Here is a 17,423-nt window from a genome sequence, read left to right as displayed (position 1 = left end):
TTTTGATTCAGCCGATGGCTATTTTGGGTTTCGTTGGTCCCGAGTAGTATAGAGTTGCAACAATGATCTACGTAGTGGTTCTAGAATCTGGGCTGCTGAGCCCTGCTGGGCATTTTTGGAGGGCATGTGACGTCAGAATGATTTTGAGGCTTTTCATCGTAAGGTTAACTCACTTTTAAACACGTTTTTTTTTTCTTGAGGGTGTTACCCAGTTAGCTTGGTAGGCACAAGGAGCCAAGGTTCCAGGCTTGTATGGAAGCGGATGTGACAATGAATGTTCTTTTATTTTTCTGCAACAAGATAGCCCTCGATACGATATTGGACGACTTTGGGGGGAAGCCTGGGGTCGCTGACTTATCATGGTTGGCTTGGTTTGGTCATCAGACTGCCTGTGGGATGCATGGGTTTTAGTGTGGCAAAAACAAACAACTACGGATGACATGTCTTGAAATAGTAGACTTTGTGAGTCCGAAACGCGAATGCGCCTCAATCGTAGCAAGATAAAAAAAATTGGGATTAGAAATGTACTTGGTTGAAAATACTGTACAACTGATATGTGCACGTGTTGGCTGATGTAGGTGATGCGATTACAAACTACGATTTTGTGCATCATAGGTGTGTGTCACAACTGGCTTGTTTCCTCTGCGCAGATTTGTTTACGTGTTGGAGGCTTCTCATCGGAGACTGGGCAATTGCTGTGAAAAAAAGAGGAACAATTCGGCCGAACTGGGCTATTTTGCAGCTCGTGGGGAAAAGGCCTGATGCCTACCTAGGTATGTTGGTTGGTTTCTGCTGTTGTCCAACATGCATGTAGTAGTTCAGGTGTGAGTGCAGGGTAGGCAAAACGGGAGGACCGAGAGGCGCTTAGTCTTGAGATGAAAGGACTTGGGTGCAGGGTAGGTACGCCCAGTATGTGTGGATGTTGAGCACGGACCCATCCGGCATACGGCAACGGACCACTATCGATGATTTTTGCTGTTGGAAATGGAACGCGACTGAATCCACCGCGACAAGTGACGCCGACCCACCAGCCGACAACCTCCTGTCGCAACTTTGATCAATACATCACGTTCGACGCAGAGGATTCGCGATATACCAATCCCTTCATCAGGACATCGGTCGATAATCAATGGAAACAAATTGAGCAACCAACTCAATTCGTAAGGAACCAGGTGGAGCCGAGTGCCAGAGATCAGAGGACGGAAAAACCTCGTTGCAGCAGGCCGAGGCCAACCCCGTCTCCCGAAAACAACAGATCGCGCAAGCAACCATGGCGACCAACGGCGATGCTGCCCCACCGGCGGCGGCGGCAGAGACAGCAGCCGCGACCGCTGCCGCAGCACAGCTCGACGGCCTCAGGCCTCCCGAGGGCGTCATCATCCCGCCGCCCGGCGAGATCCGCGAGGTGATTGAGAAGACGGCGGGTTACGTGGCGCGCGGTGGTCTGGGCATTGAGCAGCGCCTGCGGGAGAACCACAGCGGGAACCCAAAGTTCAGCTTCGTCACGAGCCAGAGCGACGCGTACAATCCGTACTACGAGTGGCGCAAGGCCGAGTACAAGGCCGGACGCGGCACGGCGCTGGCGGCAGGTCGGGCGGATGCGGCCGCGCTGGCCGCCGCCAAGCAGGCCGAGGAGAACAAGGAGCCCCAGGGACCGCCCAAGCCGCCGGATTTTGAGTTCTCGGCGCGCATGCCCAGGATGAACCAGAAGGATCTGGAGATACTGAGGGTCACGGCGCTCTTCGTGGCGAGGAATGGAAGGCAGTTCCAGACGCAACTGATGCAGCGCGAGACTAAGAACCCGCAGTTTCAGTTTCTTATCCCGAATCACACCTTTCACAATTTCTTCCAACATATGGTAGATCAGTACGCCATCATACTCAAGGAGAGCGGGATGGGAGGGGATGGGTCCAAGGCTCAGGAGCAGCGGATCGAGCAGCTGCGGCGCAATGTTGAGGATCGGTTTCACATTCTGGAGAGGGCAAAGCAGCGGGCGGAGTATGCGGCGTGGCAGGAGCAGGAGAGACAGAAGCAGGAGGCTGCCGAGGAGAAGAAGAAAGATGACTTTGCACGCATCGATTGGAATGACTTTGTCGTGGTTGAGACTATCGATTTTACCGAGGCAGACGCCAACATTGCGCTTCCGCCGCCGACGACGCTCAACGATATACAGTACGCATCATTGGAGGAGAAGCAAAACTTCTCGGTAAATGCCAAGCGTATCGAAGAGGCATTCCCCTTTGACGATACTAGCTACAACGCCTATCCAGTACAGCAGCAGCAATCACAACCAGCACAAGAAAAAGACTCGCCTGCAGGGGCATCACCAGCACAGCCGGCACACATGCAACAAGACCCTGAGGAGACGCGGAGGATACAAGAAAGGGAACAAGCCCGGGCGCGCATGCATCAGGCCCAGGCAGATGCCAGAGGAGGGACGGCACCAATGAAGATCAAGGAGAACTATGTGCCCAAAGCAGCAGCCCGAGGTCCAAGGACCGGAGGACAGACGGCGCTGTGTCCAAGATGTAACCAGCAGATCCTTTTGTCGGAATGGGAGGAGCACATGAGGAGTAAGTCCAGCATTAATCTGATTTTCTCGTTTATTATTATCATTGCTAACAATCCAATCCCCACACCATAGTCGAACTGCTGGACCCCAGGTGGAAGGAACAAAAGGCCAAGGCAGAGTCGCGATACGCAACAACAAACATATCGACGGCGGATGTGGCCAACAACCTCAAGCGTCTAGCGAGTCAAAGGACGGACGTGTTCGACAGCGTCACGGGCCAGCCGCTTTCGGAGGAGGAGATGGCCCGGCGCAAGAAGGCAGCCATCAACAGCTACGATGGAAACCCCGATGGCAAGAGCCAGGCGCATATTGCACACCTGCAGCACGTGAATGTCGAGGAGCAGATCAGGGCTATCCAGCAAAAGTTTGGAGACAAAAAGGAATAATTCTGCTTGACAGCAGGGTAATGATTGTGTTACACTTTTTCTGATGTTCGAAATCGCCTTGGTACTCGTCTTATACTGCCAAGCTTGCTAACCAACCACTTTAACTATTTATGTACAAAACAAGATCACGGTTACTGCTGCCCAAGAAAGGGCTTCCAGAAAAGGGCTTCTCACATTGATGCGTCAATGTAGGGCGCTAGTATTGGTTCGTCACGTACGTATATAGGTATCTCGTTGTCCATACCAAGGGCGATCTCGATGAGTCTAAAATTTGCCTTAAAGCCAAGGTCCGCTAAGGCACCCATGATTACTAAATGCCATCTTCTAACACCCCACAAACGTCTACCTCTACCAAGTCAAAAGGCTGCGTCGGATTGGATATTAAGTATGTACCTGGTTTAACACTTTCGGGCAATGTCAGAGCTGCAGGCAGGCACCCGATTGCCCCCGCACATTTAAAGATTGCAAGTGGTGCAATATTCCGTTGACGGTTTAAGGACATGCACACGATCTCCGATCTTTCGACACTCATCTTCCGGATTGACTTGGATTGGTCAATAAAGTCGTGAAACAGAGAAGGACATGGAAATAGAGGAAATACGGATATTTCTAGCCAGGCGGCTTTTTGTGTCCAATCGTTTGGTCCTGGAGCAATCTCCGAGTTTGAGCACACCAGCTCCTCATTCCATTTATTTGCAGGAAGACAAGGATGGGTCGCACATTGCCACCTCTCCCATGCATATCTGGTCGAATTAGGGATCAGGTCTCAATTCACTGACCGGGTAAGTGAGCTGGTAAGCTGGTAGATCACTTACAGAAACTCATACTGCGAAAGGAATCCGATTGCAGTCACTCGCCTAGGAACAACCCGACTTTTAACCCACAAATCTCCCTGTATGCGATGCAGGATTGGCCAATCGACCTAGTATATATCTCTAGATCAACACATATCAAATCAACTTCGGGATTTAGGCCAGCCCAATCTTTGGCCACTCCCTTGCCTCCATACATATTGCCACGTTCTCGATGAATGTTTATCGCTTCACTTCTATAAAACATTTGGCCACAAAACCATGGAAGCCAGTTTAATTCAATATCAAAAACGACACGCCGCAGAGAAAACGAAAAACAACAACGCACAGCGCAGAGAAACCATGGCTTCAGGTTTCTCGGCCGAGCAACTGCTTGCTTTGGACGACCAAAGTCTTGCTCAATACCTGATGAACAACTGGGGCCCTCGTCAAGTGCTTGATATCGGAGCCATTGTTGACTGGAGTACAACACCTGAGCCCCTGCAGGTTGAACTGATCCAGAGATTCAAGTTAAGCCAGTTCCATCTTTCATACTGTAACCCACCCATCTGCATAAGTGAATCTTACATACATCCTTTCATATTCTTTTGACTAAACAGGGCAAAATAACATAGATTCGTTCGTCCCCTCGCCAAGGCCGCACAGCCTATCGACTACAACGAACTTGTGGCCAAGCTGGAGGCTATATCCCGCGCCGAGATGGAGCCTCCGCTCTGGGACGACGTCTCGTTCCTACAACCCACCACCACACAGCCCACGACGGGCGGCGGCGGTGGTGGGGTTCTAACAGCACCAGGGGCCAGTCGCGGAGGCAAGAGACATCAGAGTCGCTGCTACCATGCCCTTGTCGCCGACGGCGGCCGCCCGCCCTGTCCGCTGGATCTCCTGGGGAACGTCTACCGGCAGCCGGCCGAGCACCTCGAGCTGATGAAGCCCTGGCTGGGCGACCCGGTCTTCTTCACAGGCAGCGCGGACGAGCTCGGCGTCTTCTCACGCCCCCTTCAGCGCTGGCGCCAGTTTCGGCGCTGGCAGGCCGACAACCGCGGCGTCGTCCTGCCTGACGACGATCGGGACCTGGCTGCCTTTCGCGAGGCGGAGGGTCTCGGGGCTGATCGCATCAGAGAGCAGGCAGCGGCCGAAGTGGCGGATCCAAGGAACGACGACGGCGACGACGGACAACTCGAGGCCCGCTGGCGCGCACGCAGCGACCGCCGCCGTTGGGAGCGCGAAATCTGCAGGGAGGTCGGGTCGTTTGCCGACGGCGGCTTCGACGACTACGTAGAAGCGGTGCGGCGCCGTCTGCGCGCCCACGGCTTCACGCACCACTTCCAGCTGCTCCGCGACGCGGCCGTCCAGGAGGCCCCGGACACGTGGGCCGAGTACCTCGGGTTCGAGTGCTGGTGGCTCGACTGGCGCGACGCCGAGCTGCGGCGCCACAGGGCCCAGTGCGACGCGACCTGGGCGGAGCTCCAGCGAGCCGGGGTCCTGCGGGATGGGGAGACGGATGTTGACGTTCTCGTCTGCGTGGAGGCTGCTCGGAGGCAGAGGATGAGGTGGTGGGGCCCAGTCGAGTTGCCGTTCGTGGCTGGTGTTGGGGCGGGCGGCGAGCGCGGAAGGCGCCAGCAGCAGGAGGAGACGGGAGGGGATGCGGGTGGCAGTAGTAGCCGGCAGAGTGCGGCTGGGCTGCGCGAGGACCTCACGACCCAGTTCTGTCGAGACAGCGAGGCCAGACGAAGCGCCGAGGCGCGGAGGTCCAGCCAGGTCCTGCTGCTCGCCTGGGCCCGGAGCCAAATGGCGGAGGTGATGGAGGAGGCGAAAAGGAAGATGAGCGGTGCTGGGGTATGCGGCGATGATGGTGATGATAATGGGGGGAATAGTGAGGAGGATGGCAGCAGCCCCGAGGAGCGCATGGCCGAGAGCCACTCCTTACGGTACGGGCACGTGTACTGCGGGACGGAGGAGGAGCGAGAGCGGTTGCGGCGGGAGATCGAGGAAAAGATCATGGTGGCGCGGCACAGGGCGCTGCTGCAGATACACATCATCACGGCAGAACTCGAGCGCCAGACAAGGAAAGAGGATCCGAGAAGAGAGAAGGCAGAAGCGGAAAGGTGAGAGAGGCTGAGAGGGGAGACAAAGGGCAAAACCAGGTAAAGGGAAAAGGGATAGGTTCCATGATGGATTTTTTTAATTACACATTGATGAAGATTGAATGAGACCAGTATTTTCCTCTTAACATTTGCCGCATGCGTCGCCTTATCCAGAGACAATATTCTGCCGTGGACGCTAAATGCAAATGTGAGCCATGATAGTGTCATCTTTTCGTAAAGTTTCTTTCCCTCAAGTAACATGCATAGATCGACCTCCTCGATAAAGGCTCGTGTCTCTGTGTAGGTCTTGATCCTCGGAAGTCTTCGTCGTGCACACGAGGATCTGATCCAGCATTACCTCGATGACGTTGGCGGCATGCAGAGCACACCCAACTGTTCTCCAAGCTCAACCGGGTGTACCGGTGGTCGAACTGATGTCAGCAGGAGGTGTTGAGCGTTGTGAGCTGAACTACTTTTGCGGTTTTGCAGGCAGCAGACGAACGATAATGCGGATGTTACCCCAACACTTTCAATTAAGCCTGGTATACATGTCCTTTCGGACATTGCTTTCATCTTTAATGTAGCTTAGAATGGCTGGAGTGGCGGGACGCTTCCCGGAACGAGGTCCGACGAGGCGGGGCGACTTGACCTTGGTTGGTAATATTGGGCGTTCTGGCCGGGCTACTATGATCGGACGACGGCAGAGCTGAGGTGGGTAAAGTCCACGCCTGCAGGATTATATGCTGCCATGTTTGACTTTGGCCAGTTTGGGATAATATGCTTCTAGTCTGAGGCCTGCCAGGCACTTGCTCTCGCGATATATAATTCCATAGCTAGGTACTCATAATCACAATAAGTGGTTAATTCCCTCGTACTTTTCAACCTCGATGCTTGTTAAAAGGCGTCTAGGTACAGGAAGGCATTAGGTTTGGACGAAGAGCATGTCTATATCTGGATAGTCCAGCGGTAGTCGCTTTTCCTGACGTCTCTCTGCTTCCCTCGTAGACTCCTCAACAATTCTTCAGCTTGATGATGAGATGGTACTTCCTTTCCCATCTAACAACCCTGGCATGGCAACAAGCTCTGAACAGACTGACAGGTGTTAAAGATGTGAGTCTCTTTCGGTGCAATGGCCACCAGATCATTCGACTCCTGCATGTATTCTGGAGTACAAGACGTGATGTATGAACCGATATCTCTTCAATACCAGGTTTAGAAATTCGAAACTGCTCGAAGCGGGGATAACCTTGTTTATCATGCCCGAGGCCATTACTGTGTAGACTTCGCAGGATCTTGTAAGAGTGTGATGCACTTGCAGCACGTGGCTAGAGCAAACCCAAACCATTGTTTGGGGATCGTTGTTTGCAGATCGTAAGGCGCAGGTCCTTATGGTAAAAGCATGGCTCTTTTTGATCAATTACCTGACGTAGGATTTCATGAGGCAAATCTAGAAGTGGCATTGTGAAAAACCGAGCAACGCAAGAGAGTAAAAAGTTGTGAGAAAAAAAAAAAGAAAGAATTAGCAGGTCCGGGATATGATCTGGGAATCTGTTCAGATAGTAATCGATGTATTTATCTCATGGATCCTCCTGCGACAAAAACCATAAACCCATTAACAAAATTAAAGTGTTTAAGTATGCGACACCAGGGTGGTGTACGTATAGTATAACTTGGTGTGGGGCATATTGAGGCTTAACTTGACTTTTCTTTATCGTGCATTACCTTCGCGAAAATTCGATATGTTTCTCCCCAGAGCCCTGCCCAATCTGGTTTTTGGCGAGCTTCCGGGTTGGGTCTCTGTCCCGAGCAACAGTGCAATAGTGCGCGAATGAGGGGCGTTGCGATGGGCAGCTCCTAGGAAGCGCAACAGCTAATTCCAGACCCCACTTTCTGCGCGTCATCCGAATGACTATCCTCCAATCCATCCCTCATCGCGATTTCAGCTCCGCTTTTGCGTCTTTCCAAGCTCACGAAAAACAACAACCCCCCCTTGGCCAGTTACGTCTTTGATCGCCAAAAGCGAAGAGAGCAACCGTAAGCTCACGCTTGGAGCCGTGGCCCAATCTAAGCTCAGTGTTATCAATCGCTACACCATTGCTCGCCGTGAAAACAAAACAAGAAGATAAGGCCGCGGAACGATACAAAGAGATACAAGCCACGGCCCCCCGCCACTCCTGGCTTATCGGAGAGCAAGCATCCAGAAAACGGAAAAAAAAAAAAAAAAAAAAAAAAAAAAAAAAAAAAAAAAAAAAAACAGTTCAAAAAAAAAACCCCCCAAAAATGTCGACCACATCCCCTCCCAAATCCCCAACCTCGCCAACCCAGGCGGCGGCGGATCGGCTGCACCGGCCGATCCTGCAGTCGATGCCCGACAACCGCACGCAGTCGTTTGACGAGATCTACGGCCCGCCCGAGAACTTTCTCGAGATCGAGGTGCGCAACCCGCGCACCCACGGCATCGGCCGCCACATGTATACCGACTACGAGATCGTCTGCCGGACCAACATACCCGCCTTCAAGCTGCGCCAGAGCACCGTCCACCGCCGCTACTCGGACTTTGAGTACTTTCGCGACATACTCGAGCGCGAGTCGGCCCGCGTCACCATCCCGCCCCTGCCCGGCAAGGTCTTCACCAACCGCTTCAGCGACGACGTCATCGAGGGCAGGAGGGCTGGGCTCGAGAAGTTTTTGAGGATCGTCGTCGGCCACCCGTTGTTGCAGACCGGCAGTAAGGTCCTGGCTGCGTTTGTACAAGGTGAGTGGAGGGGCAATGCGCAAAAAGAAAACGGACCATAAAGGTAACAACACCGTACGACAAACAACCCGTGCTAACTTCCTAATCCCCTCCAGATCCTAACTGGGATCGCAACGCTTGGTGACTCGTTCGTTTTGCTCGGAGCTTCTCATCGTCGTCCTCGACATTAGGGGGTGCAGCCCCTCGCTCGGGAGGCAGGGATAGCCATCACCGCCCTCACAGCTCGTCTCAGCCGTCGCCTCCAAAACAACGAAGGCTGCGAAAACAGCCCCCGTGGGGGGAGACTCAGACGCTCAAAAGAATTGTCGGCAGTGACCACGGACAGCGGTGATGATGATGAGCGCTGAGACTTCTTCCCCTGAGTTCCAAGAGATGGGTTGTTCCGGGCAATGTTTTTTTTTTTTTTTTGTTGTCATTGAAAAATAAGCGTCGTCTCTACATTATAATGATTTGTTACTGATACTTCTGATTCTCATGTTTCTTTTTCTGACAAATTTGCCTATCAAAAAAGGGCGTAACAGCACGCATGATGTGATTCAAGATATACCAACTTTCGCCCTAAACACCCCCTAACATAACTAACTCTTTTTTTTTTCTTCTTCGTCTTGTTGAAAGCACCTCACCTCGTTGGTGCAATGAATTTGATACTCATACCCATGGTGGGAAATGGTTTAATTGGCCTTTTGTTTCTTCCTCGGCAGTTCCCAAAATACTACTTTAAACAACCGTCAAAAATTTCAAAACTTGGAAACCTTTATCCAAAATTCCATGTTCATTTTTGCGACTTGTTCCTAGCTGGCTCGCAGAGGTTGTGTTCTGGATCCCACCCAGTGTAACTACACAAGCATACTTGGTTGGCTACTTGCAACTCGTCGTTGCGACTGAGGAGCTGCGCATTGGTGAAGAGCTAGATTAAAAACGCTCAAAAAAAAAAAAAAAAAAAAAGTCAGGCCAGCTGACGTTAATTCAAGCAGATAGATTATCATCGTGTGTGTTGCCGGTATTTGCATAGTTATTATGGCCTATTTGTTATCTGCTAGGAAGACAGGTTGTGTTCGGGGTCTTATTTCTGTGGCATCATCAAACAAACCTGTCTCTCCTGATGATCACCACTGCTTAAATTACAGGTACCACAACCGGGGCCGCAGTTAAGTCTTCAATTCAAGTTTTCAAACTCTGAGAGGAACCTGATTAAGCCTGCCATAAGCTGGATTCACGTGTTGAAAAAAGATCATCAGGTTGATCATCCCTACGTTAATCAGAATAAAATGTATCATAGTTGTTTGTTTGTCAGACAAGTCGAACTCCTTTCTTCAAGTTTGGAGACATGAGGTGCTTTCTTTCCCCGGGTCATGAATTGGTTGTAGGATCGTCCTCATCATAGCCACCACGTGAAGTTTGCCCTATCATATTTTGTTCCTTTCCGAAGCACGCTCACTTTCAACCGTGACTGTTGCCTATTCGCCCAGCTATTTTGTTGATCGCAAGCCAAAGAAAGCCTGTAGGAGCAACAGGATGACAAACATGGACAGGGACCCAATCGATAGATACTACATATAAACATGAGCACAAGTTTTATCTGTTAAGCAACTCAAGGATCAAAGGAAATACTGGCAACATAACAATCTGGCTGAGCCCTCCGGAGGACCCTGGTATATTCGGCTATATTGAAAAATTGACATGCAACTGAAGGTAGATGGACTTGACAGCCTTTCATGCTTTCTGTTAGACAACACACTTAGTCCTCCTGGTACGAAATCTTTCTCATCTCGCCCAGCCTCGACCTCGCTGCGCTGAGAGCATTCTCCAGTTGTAGAATCTCGACCTGCAAAAGAAAGAGAAATATGTCAGTTTTTGAAATCAAACAGAAAAGAGAGCCAACCTTGGTAGCCCAGACGGCAAGGGAAGAGACATACCTGCTGCTCCATTTCCCGCACCTTGAACTCGTGCGATCCCAGCTTGGAGTAATCAACCTTTTCATCTTCGCCCTCCCGCTCCTTGATGAGCGCCTGCACCTGCCTGACCAAAGATCGACAGGCCGCGCCAACGGCCTTGCTAGCAGTCTCCAGGCCCTCCTGGCTCTTGGACATGAAACCTGCCTTGACCCTGGACGCAGCCACTAGCTGTGCCGTCGATGCTGCAACGTCGTTGGAAGCAACAATCAGTTGTTCAGGGCTGTTTCTGTTGCTGATGACGCCATCCGCCGTCTCGATCAGCGTGTTAGTCGAAGAGGCGACAGCCTTGGCAGCCGAGATAAGCCCCTCGGTCCAGCGGTTGTTCTTCTTGTAGAAAGCCGTCCGACTTGAGGTACCACGTCCGGCCTGTACAATCTCTTGCTGCGTCGCCGTTGCAGCCTTGATAAGCTGCGCAATGGCGTTTGTGATGGCCATCGCCGCATCCAAAATCGAATCATTAACTTTAAGCTCGTATGTGCTGTATCCATCCCTAGGCTTGTTCTTCAACTTGGCCAGTCTGGCGGCGGCAGCAGCAATCGCATCGGCGGCCTTGCTCAGCTCATTATCAACAATCTCACCAAGATCTCCCTTGAGCTTGCCAAAGCCAGGAGCAAAAGTCTCGACCAACTTGGAAAGTTTCTGAAGGTTCATCTGAACATCGTTGTTGCTGTTGATAACCACGTCCGTCTTCTGGATCGGGTCCATGCCCTCCAGCCGGAAGCTCTGCAACCCACGAAGGAACTTGACCGTCGAGAGGGCAGATTGGCGTGCACCATTCATCAGAGAATCGGTCTTTCTGTCATCGGTAGCCAGGCGCGTTATACCCTTGGTGTTGTTGCAAACATCTGCAAGGGCGCTGGCAAAGATGTTGACCGACTTGATAAGCTCCGAGTGTGTGCTATTGGGTCCATCGGCAATAAAGTTATTAAACGCGGTAGCAAACTCCATCGCGCTCGAAGAAGCCTTCTCGATAGTAGATAGGACATATGTTGGTGAAGCGTTCTGGTTACCAGCTTGCATAGTCGAGTCGAGCTCATACACAGCATCATCCACCCGTTGAACACCAGCCTGCAGTACAGAGTCGATGATATCGTTGATCTTGTCCAGGCTCGACATGATCAAAGCATCAATCTGTCCATCTAGAGCATGATCTGTCTCGCCCTGGTTTTGCCTCAAATCGTTGAGCTCAAGCAAAGTCTGGTCCATGCCTGCCTTGTAGACCTCCAGCTCCTCCTCCTTTTCACGGAGCAGCTGTTCAAGGTCAGAGCCACCATCTCGCAGCTTATCCTGTGCCTCCTCGAGAGCCCGCGACTTGTTACGCAGTGCCTCCTCGAGATCGGCCATCTCACGGTTGTACTTGGACAACATGGTCGAAAGCTCGTTACCCTTGCTGCGCTCAAGGTTATCCGCCCGATCATTCGCCATGCGAAGCTCTCGCTTCAGTTTCTCAACCTCATCCTTCTGAGAGCCCGCAAGCCTGTCTTTATCGTGCAGAGCTCGGTCTCTCTCCCGGATCATATCCGCAAGTTCCAAGTTCTTGGTCTTGATCTCGCGCTCCAGTTTCTCCCTTTTCTCAATCGCCTCCTGAGCAGAGGCGGCCTTGAGCTGAACCGACTTGAATTTTTGCAAAAGATCCAAGTGTTCGTGGCGCAGCTGTGAGTAAAGTTTTGCCAGAGCCTCGTATTTGGAGCGCCACGTGTTGAGCTGTTCCTGCAGTGCGCGAATCTGGTCGTCTTTGCTGTTCATCTGCTGGCCCAAGCTGCTTTGAATGTGCTGCAGCTCCCCCTCCAGGGCTTTCACTCGCTGGTCATATTGCTGCAGCATCAGCTGATCCTGCTCATACTGAGCCCTGGCACGCAGGTTCTCCTGTTCAAGCTCAGCAAGACGTCCCTGGGTGGCCATGCGCGCTTGCTGTTCCAAAAGTGCTTGATGTTCTCTTTGTTGCTGCTCTGCCAATGCCCTCTGCTGCTGTTCGAATTGCTGCTGCGCAAGCATCTGAGCTTGTTCCTGGGCAAGCATCTGCTGGCGTTGCCGTTCCTCAAGCGCTCTCTGCTGTGCCTCGTACTCCCTGTTTTGCTCCTCAAGCTGGTTGCTCCAGAAATCATTAATTACACCAGGCTCTTCATTCTTTGGTTGGGGTGGAGGCGTCGGCTGCCTTTCAATCTCCTGTTTTGGTCTTGCTGGAAGGGCGGGAGAGTTTCCATCTTCGGCGAGAAGGTTGGGAGGGTCTTGAGGAAGCTTGGGGATGCTGATCAAGCTCGTCAAGTAACGCAGATTCGAACACTCGTAATAGAACTTAACTAAACGATAGTGTTGTGCGTTATACCTCTCCCGAAGCGGCTCAAGCGCCTCATCATCGCCGGTTGCTATTTCGTGTCAGAGCTCACAGAAGCACATCGTAGTATATCAATATCTTTAGCACTTACTGGAGTGCATGGCTCGTAGCATGCTCGTGATGAACTTGTAGATTCCGTAAGTCTCCTGGACCAACGGCACCAGCGCTGATATCCTGCACTCGTTGTTGCCGACATTGCGGAAGTGGGAGAAGATGAGCTTCTGGAATTGGTCGATCCTGTCCTGCAAAGTCATGAGGTCGGTGATGGCCTCGTATCCCTCGTTGGGGTCGTTGATAACCTTCAAGCTCACGTACTCCTCGTACTCAAAGGTGCCGTTGAATTCAGGATGTTGTTGGTGGAAGGATAGCTTGGACAGCAGGAAGCTGACGTATTCCTGGATCAAAGGACCATACCCGCGCACTCCCTCGCCGGCCATACCGCGGCTCAAACTGTCGATCCACGACCGGTTCGCCATAGCCTCGCGGAGGGTGGATGGATGTCCCTCCTGGAGAACCTTGTGTATGGTGATGAGGGCCTTGAATGTCTGGACCTCGTCGGCAAGGATGGGCTGGACCTTCATGGCGCCCCAGAAGGACTGGGAGGACTTGTGGTCCCACGTGAAGACGATGCAGCTCCGGACATGTTTGCGCTTGGGTGCCGTTTCGTCGGTGCTGGTAGCCTTTTTGACATTGATCGAGAGCTCAGTCTCGGACCTGGGTTTGGGAGGCATGACTGTTAGTATAATGGTTGTGGTCGTCGTCGCCGGTTAGACTGCGATTTCGAAGGTCACAACGCGACATTAGAGCGTGCGCTCGCTGGGGGAGGGTATCGACGGACTTTGCATGATCGAGACTGCGAATGGTTGCCATGCTGGGCAGGTCTGTTGTGTGATTCGTCACAACGAATCAGAGGTTGATGGTGACTTGGCGAAGATATGGAGGTTGTGAAGCTGCAGAAAGCCGGGCTTGGAAGCTTGCGACTGAATTGGGCCAAGATTGTAGTTGGAGTACGGTTATGGTGGGTATCGGTTGCGGGAGAGCAGCCAGGCACCTTTGGGGTAGGTGTGTCTGGTGTGCGATAGCTTGAACCTGCCCACGCAGCTCTGAACAAAAAGAAAATCCTAGAAAATCAATATATTTCGCCCTAGTGCATTTGAGAGCCGTAGGCAGTCCTCAAATTCAATAACGATTTCAAAATCAGGTAGAAACGCAACCGCTTGGAAGGGATTCATTAAGGTCGTCGTCAGCGATTGACTGGCACAAGGTGCCAAGGCAAAGCATGTGGAACATGGCAACGTACGTGCTCAGCCACCACTGACCGCAAAGCATCCAATCGGGCTAGTGGGTGGTGTGACGACAGTCTCCCCCACTAACGATTTGGACCCGCGTAGAAACTGCGACCAAAGTAACGTAGAGAAGAAAAAGGAAAGTACATATATGGTAAAGGATATGATAAAGGATATGATACCTAAACTTATTCATGAGTTCGAACATGAGGGGAAATATCCAAAACAGTTTTACCAATGTCATTACAGCTGTCAATTCAAGAAATATTCAACGCCAAGACATCTTGATTCATTTTCCCCTAGCCAAGGTAATTAGTTGTCGTCGAACACAAGGCTGTGTCCGATGTTGCAACTGAGAAAAAAGTCAGTCCATAAAAGAATCAATGTAATTCAGTAATGACCCAATGAGGTATATCAACACCAAACGCCGACGCATTCCAAAATCCAACATTGTAAGCCATCCATACATTCATCAATTCTTGATCTCCAACATCGACTTCAGCAACGCTTCCGAAGTTCTCCACCACCTGCCCCTCTCCTCCAAATCATCCTCAGCACCACCCAACGCAGCTTCCTTCCTCCTCTTTGCCTCCTTCGCCGCAGCAGAACTATTGTGCCTCTTGGCCTCCAGAGGCACCAGCTCCGCCTGCAGGCGCTCCATCTCCTTCCTCTTCCTGGGTGCCGCAGCCTTAAGCGTCTCCAGCCTCCTGTCAAGTTCCCTGACCTCGGCCGCCCTCTGCTCTGCCAGCGCGACGGTCTTTGCCAGTGGCATTCGCATCTCCGAGCTGCCGCCCTCGGCGAGCTCGTTGGTCCTGCTGCTGAGCTCCATTACCGCCTTCTCCAGTCCGTCGATGCGGTCGGGCATCTCGGCCAGCTGCACCCTCTCCAGCTCGATCTTCTCCTGCCGCCTGGCCAGGTCCGCCCCCTTGCGCTCCAGCTCGTCGATCAGAGCCTCCACCTCCCTCTTGAGCGCCTTCAGCTCCGCCTTGACGGCCGCGTTGCCCGCCTCCAGCTCAGCATTCTCGCTCGGGTCCACAATCAGCGGCGGGTCGCCGACGATGGCTCGAATAAACTTTTCCTTGGTGACTTGCTCCACGTAACTGAAGCGCAGTTTTGCAAACAGCTCCTTGTAGTGCTGCAGATCAGCCTCCAGAGACGCCGGCGTCGGCGCATCCAGAGATGCGGTTGATATGTCTGATGTGCGCGCATTGTTATTGTTGCCGGAACCGTTGGCTTCTGATTGCTCCACTGCACTTGTAATGGGCTCGGCGAGGCTGATTATTGTAAGCTCCCGCTTGGATGAGAGGTTGTCGATTTGCGCGACAACCTTTGCTGTCTTTTCGTCCATGACAGCTGATATTCTTCTTTTTTTTATTTTTATTTCCTTGTGTTGCAATATGTTGTCTTCTATGCCGCGTGTATTTGTCACACGGGTTGATAATTAAGCGTTGTTTGCGGGACTTTTGTAAGATCCGTTCCAGGTGTGTGGTTATGAAAGTTGAAATTACAGGAACTACCGGCATCGCGATTTAATTTCTGATCTCAGGTTGATCGCGACAGCCGGCGCTTATTTACAAAGAACTGCTTTAGGTTTAGCGTGGCAGTCGCGTGGAGCAACACTGCCCCGCAAAAAGGTCCCCATGAAGCTTGGCCGCCGTCGAGGATGTGATGAGTTTGGCCGCCGTTGGTCATTAGTTGTTGGTTAGTATCAAACGTTTGAATGTCAATTATTTTCTTTTTTTCTCTCGGTTCCTTTTCGCCTATACACCGTATATAATTTGATACTGTTTTGTCACTTTTGATGGCGGACCCATCGCTCCTAACCGACGATGCAGTCGCCGCCCGCCTCATCCAAGAAGCAGAGCATTCGCTGCGCTTCTCCTCGTATGGGATGGACTCGAGCGGCCCAAGGTATGATGGTACCATGAACCTGCAACTTTGGAGACAACTATCTGATTCCAGCGACACCCGGCCCATTTCAGACCCGAAAACAAGCCAAAACCAAACACGCGCTTCCTGCGCAACATAATCCGCACCACCGAGAACCACAATGCAGCCCTGCTCGCCAAAGAGGCCGCCGAGTCTCAGGCCCGGTTACAAGAGCTTAGTGACGCCGAAGAGAAGACACGGCAGCGCCGAAGGCCGGATCCGAAGGAGATACGCAGGCGGCAGATGGGTGATATCTCAGCCATTCTGCTCGGCGGGAAACGGAAGCGCGATGGCGATGAGGGCTCGTCGAGGGAGAGGAGACATGGAGACGAGAGGAGGTCAGATGAGCACAGGTCTTCAAAGAGCCATCGGAGCTCAGACAAGACTACCGAGGACCGGGAGAGGTACAAGCGGAGGTCACGCGCCACAGACAAGACAGCCGATGAGGAGGAATGCCGACATAGGGAGCGCAGGAGAGATCGCGATCGCAAGTCCCGTCGCGACGACAGCCCGCGGAGCAGTAATAAGAGGGATAGGGAATCTCGTACCGACAGGGAAATGACACGGCATAGAAGGTCACAATCACCAGAGAGCAGCGAGAGGCGGCATCGTCGGTCGAGGAGGGATCGATCACCCATAAGGAGCCCCAGAGACGACAGGAGTCGCAGGAAAACCACATCCAGCAAGAGAAATGACGATAGCGAGCATGAAGGAGATTATTCAGACCCACTGGACGATGAGATCGGTCCCGCCCCACCACCACCCACCAAAGCCCGTGGCCGTGGCGCCGTATCACAGGAATCCGGCATCGATGCTCGCTTCTCCAAGTCCTATGATCCTGCATCCGACATGCGGCATGAGCCAGCAGAAGGAGAGGAATGGGACGACGCTGTAGAGGCGTTCAGGGATCGTCAAAAGTGGAAGGCACAGGGTGCAGACCGGCTCCGTGCGGCGGGGTTCACGGATGATCAAATCAAGAAGTGGGAAAAAAGTGAGAAAACATTAGTCGCAGGCGCTGACGCCGATGTCAACATTGAAGATGTGCGATGGGCGAAGAAAGGTGAGCAGAGGGAGTGGGATTTGGGTAAGAAGGTTAACAAGGACGGAACAGTGTCGCATGGGCCTGAGTGGGCGACTTAATACAGGAATATGAATATGGTCACTAGAAACTCAACACTTATAGACGGATGCATCACCTGAACAATCTGTAGCTCTTACGACCAATGATGAAACATAACTGCAGGTATTTTCAAGTCAGGAAAGCAAAAGCAAATCAAATAGCAATTATGATAATGTTGCGAAGAGG

At 52.2% G+C, this 17,423-nt stretch overlaps 6 protein-coding genes across 6 annotated transcripts; 4 read left to right on the top strand and 2 right to left on the bottom strand.

The window, feature by feature from the left end:
* The first annotated feature begins 1,005 nt into the window (after window positions 1-1,005).
* Window positions 1,006-3,283, top strand: PgNI_10424 (uncharacterized protein). Its single transcript, XM_031130395.1, has 3 exons — window positions 1,006-2,573; window positions 2,645-2,975; window positions 3,083-3,283. The coding sequence occupies exons 1-2, from the start codon at window positions 1,271-1,273 to the stop codon at window positions 2,956-2,958; spliced, it is 1,617 nt and encodes a 538-aa protein (XP_030979846.1). The 5' UTR covers window positions 1,006-1,270; the 3' UTR covers window positions 2,959-2,975; window positions 3,083-3,283.
* A 43-nt stretch (window positions 3,284-3,326) lies between these two features.
* PgNI_10423 (uncharacterized protein) lies at window positions 3,327-5,949 on the top strand. Its single transcript, XM_031130394.1, has 2 exons — window positions 3,327-4,279; window positions 4,385-5,949. The coding sequence occupies exons 1-2, from the start codon at window positions 4,032-4,034 to the stop codon at window positions 5,880-5,882; spliced, it is 1,746 nt and encodes a 581-aa protein (XP_030979853.1). The 5' UTR covers window positions 3,327-4,031; the 3' UTR covers window positions 5,883-5,949.
* Window positions 5,950-8,077: 2,128 nt separating this feature from the next.
* PgNI_10422 (uncharacterized protein) lies at window positions 8,078-9,025 on the top strand. Its single transcript, XM_031130393.1, has 2 exons — window positions 8,078-8,612; window positions 8,708-9,025. The coding sequence occupies exons 1-2, from the start codon at window positions 8,138-8,140 to the stop codon at window positions 8,734-8,736; spliced, it is 504 nt and encodes a 167-aa protein (XP_030979852.1). The 5' UTR covers window positions 8,078-8,137; the 3' UTR covers window positions 8,737-9,025.
* A 1,173-nt stretch (window positions 9,026-10,198) lies between these two features.
* On the bottom strand, window positions 10,199-14,111 carry PgNI_10421 (uncharacterized protein). The gene is made up of 4 exons (XM_031130392.1): window positions 13,741-14,111; window positions 12,994-13,616; window positions 10,529-12,933; window positions 10,199-10,437 (listed from the first exon to the last, which is right to left on the bottom strand). Exons 1-4 carry the CDS (start codon window positions 13,770-13,772, stop codon window positions 10,351-10,353), a joined length of 3,147 nt encoding a protein of 1,048 aa, XP_030979851.1. The 5' UTR covers window positions 13,773-14,111; the 3' UTR covers window positions 10,199-10,350.
* Window positions 14,112-14,660: 549 nt separating this feature from the next.
* On the bottom strand, window positions 14,661-15,536 carry PgNI_10420 (uncharacterized protein; the record flags this gene model as incomplete). Its single annotated transcript, XM_031130391.1, has 1 exon — window positions 14,661-15,536. The coding sequence occupies one exon, from the start codon at window positions 15,534-15,536 to the stop codon at window positions 14,661-14,663; it is 876 nt and encodes a 291-aa protein (XP_030979850.1).
* A 339-nt stretch (window positions 15,537-15,875) lies between these two features.
* Window positions 15,876-17,385, top strand: PgNI_10419 (uncharacterized protein). Its single transcript, XM_031130390.1, has 2 exons — window positions 15,876-16,099; window positions 16,171-17,385. Exons 1-2 carry the CDS (start codon window positions 15,990-15,992, stop codon window positions 17,255-17,257), a joined length of 1,197 nt encoding a protein of 398 aa, XP_030980332.1. The 5' UTR covers window positions 15,876-15,989; the 3' UTR covers window positions 17,258-17,385.
* The last annotated feature ends 38 nt before the right edge of the window (window positions 17,386-17,423 follow it).

Source organism: Pyricularia grisea, chromosome VII, assembly GCF_004355905.1.
Source record: "Pyricularia grisea strain NI907 chromosome VII, whole genome shotgun sequence".
Classification (NCBI taxonomy): domain Eukaryota; kingdom Fungi; phylum Ascomycota; class Sordariomycetes; order Magnaporthales; family Pyriculariaceae; genus Pyricularia; species Pyricularia grisea.
This window is presented reverse-complemented; position numbering and strand designations above follow the sequence as displayed.

What these genes read in the sequence shown, in the direction of transcription:
- PgNI_10422 (XM_031130393.1), top strand. Translation starts at nt 8,138, where the DNA reads ATGTCGACCACATCCCCTCCCAAATCCCCAACCTCGCCAACCCAGGCG. An exon ending in CCTGGCTGCGTTTGTACAAG is followed by an intron (nt 8,613 to 8,707) that starts GTGAGTGGAGGG and finishes AATCCCCTCCAG; the next exon opens with ATCCTAACTGGGATCGCAAC.
- PgNI_10419 (XM_031130390.1), top strand. Translation starts at nt 15,990, where the DNA reads ATGGCGGACCCATCGCTCCTAACCGACGATGCAGTCGCCGCCCGCCTC. An exon ending in ATGGACTCGAGCGGCCCAAG is followed by an intron (nt 16,100 to 16,170) that starts GTATGATGGTAC and finishes GGCCCATTTCAG; the next exon opens with ACCCGAAAACAAGCCAAAAC.
- PgNI_10423 (XM_031130394.1), top strand. Translation starts at nt 4,032, where the DNA reads ATGGAAGCCAGTTTAATTCAATATCAAAAACGACACGCCGCAGAGAAA. An exon ending in GAACTGATCCAGAGATTCAA is followed by an intron (nt 4,280 to 4,384) that starts GTTAAGCCAGTT and finishes AAAATAACATAG; the next exon opens with ATTCGTTCGTCCCCTCGCCA.
- PgNI_10424 (XM_031130395.1), top strand. Translation starts at nt 1,271, where the DNA reads ATGGCGACCAACGGCGATGCTGCCCCACCGGCGGCGGCGGCAGAGACA. An exon ending in ATGGGAGGAGCACATGAGGA is followed by an intron (nt 2,574 to 2,644) that starts GTAAGTCCAGCA and finishes CCCACACCATAG; the next exon opens with TCGAACTGCTGGACCCCAGG.
- PgNI_10421 (XM_031130392.1), bottom strand. Translation starts at nt 13,772, where the DNA reads ATGGCAACCATTCGCAGTCTCGATCATGCAAA. An exon ending in CGCAGTCTCGATCATGCAAA is followed by an intron (nt 13,617 to 13,740) that starts GTCCGTCGATAC and finishes TCCCAAACCCAG; the next exon opens with GTCCGAGACTGAGCTCTCGA. An exon ending in GCTACGAGCCATGCACTCCA is followed by an intron (nt 12,934 to 12,993) that starts GTAAGTGCTAAA and finishes GACACGAAATAG; the next exon opens with CAACCGGCGATGATGAGGCG.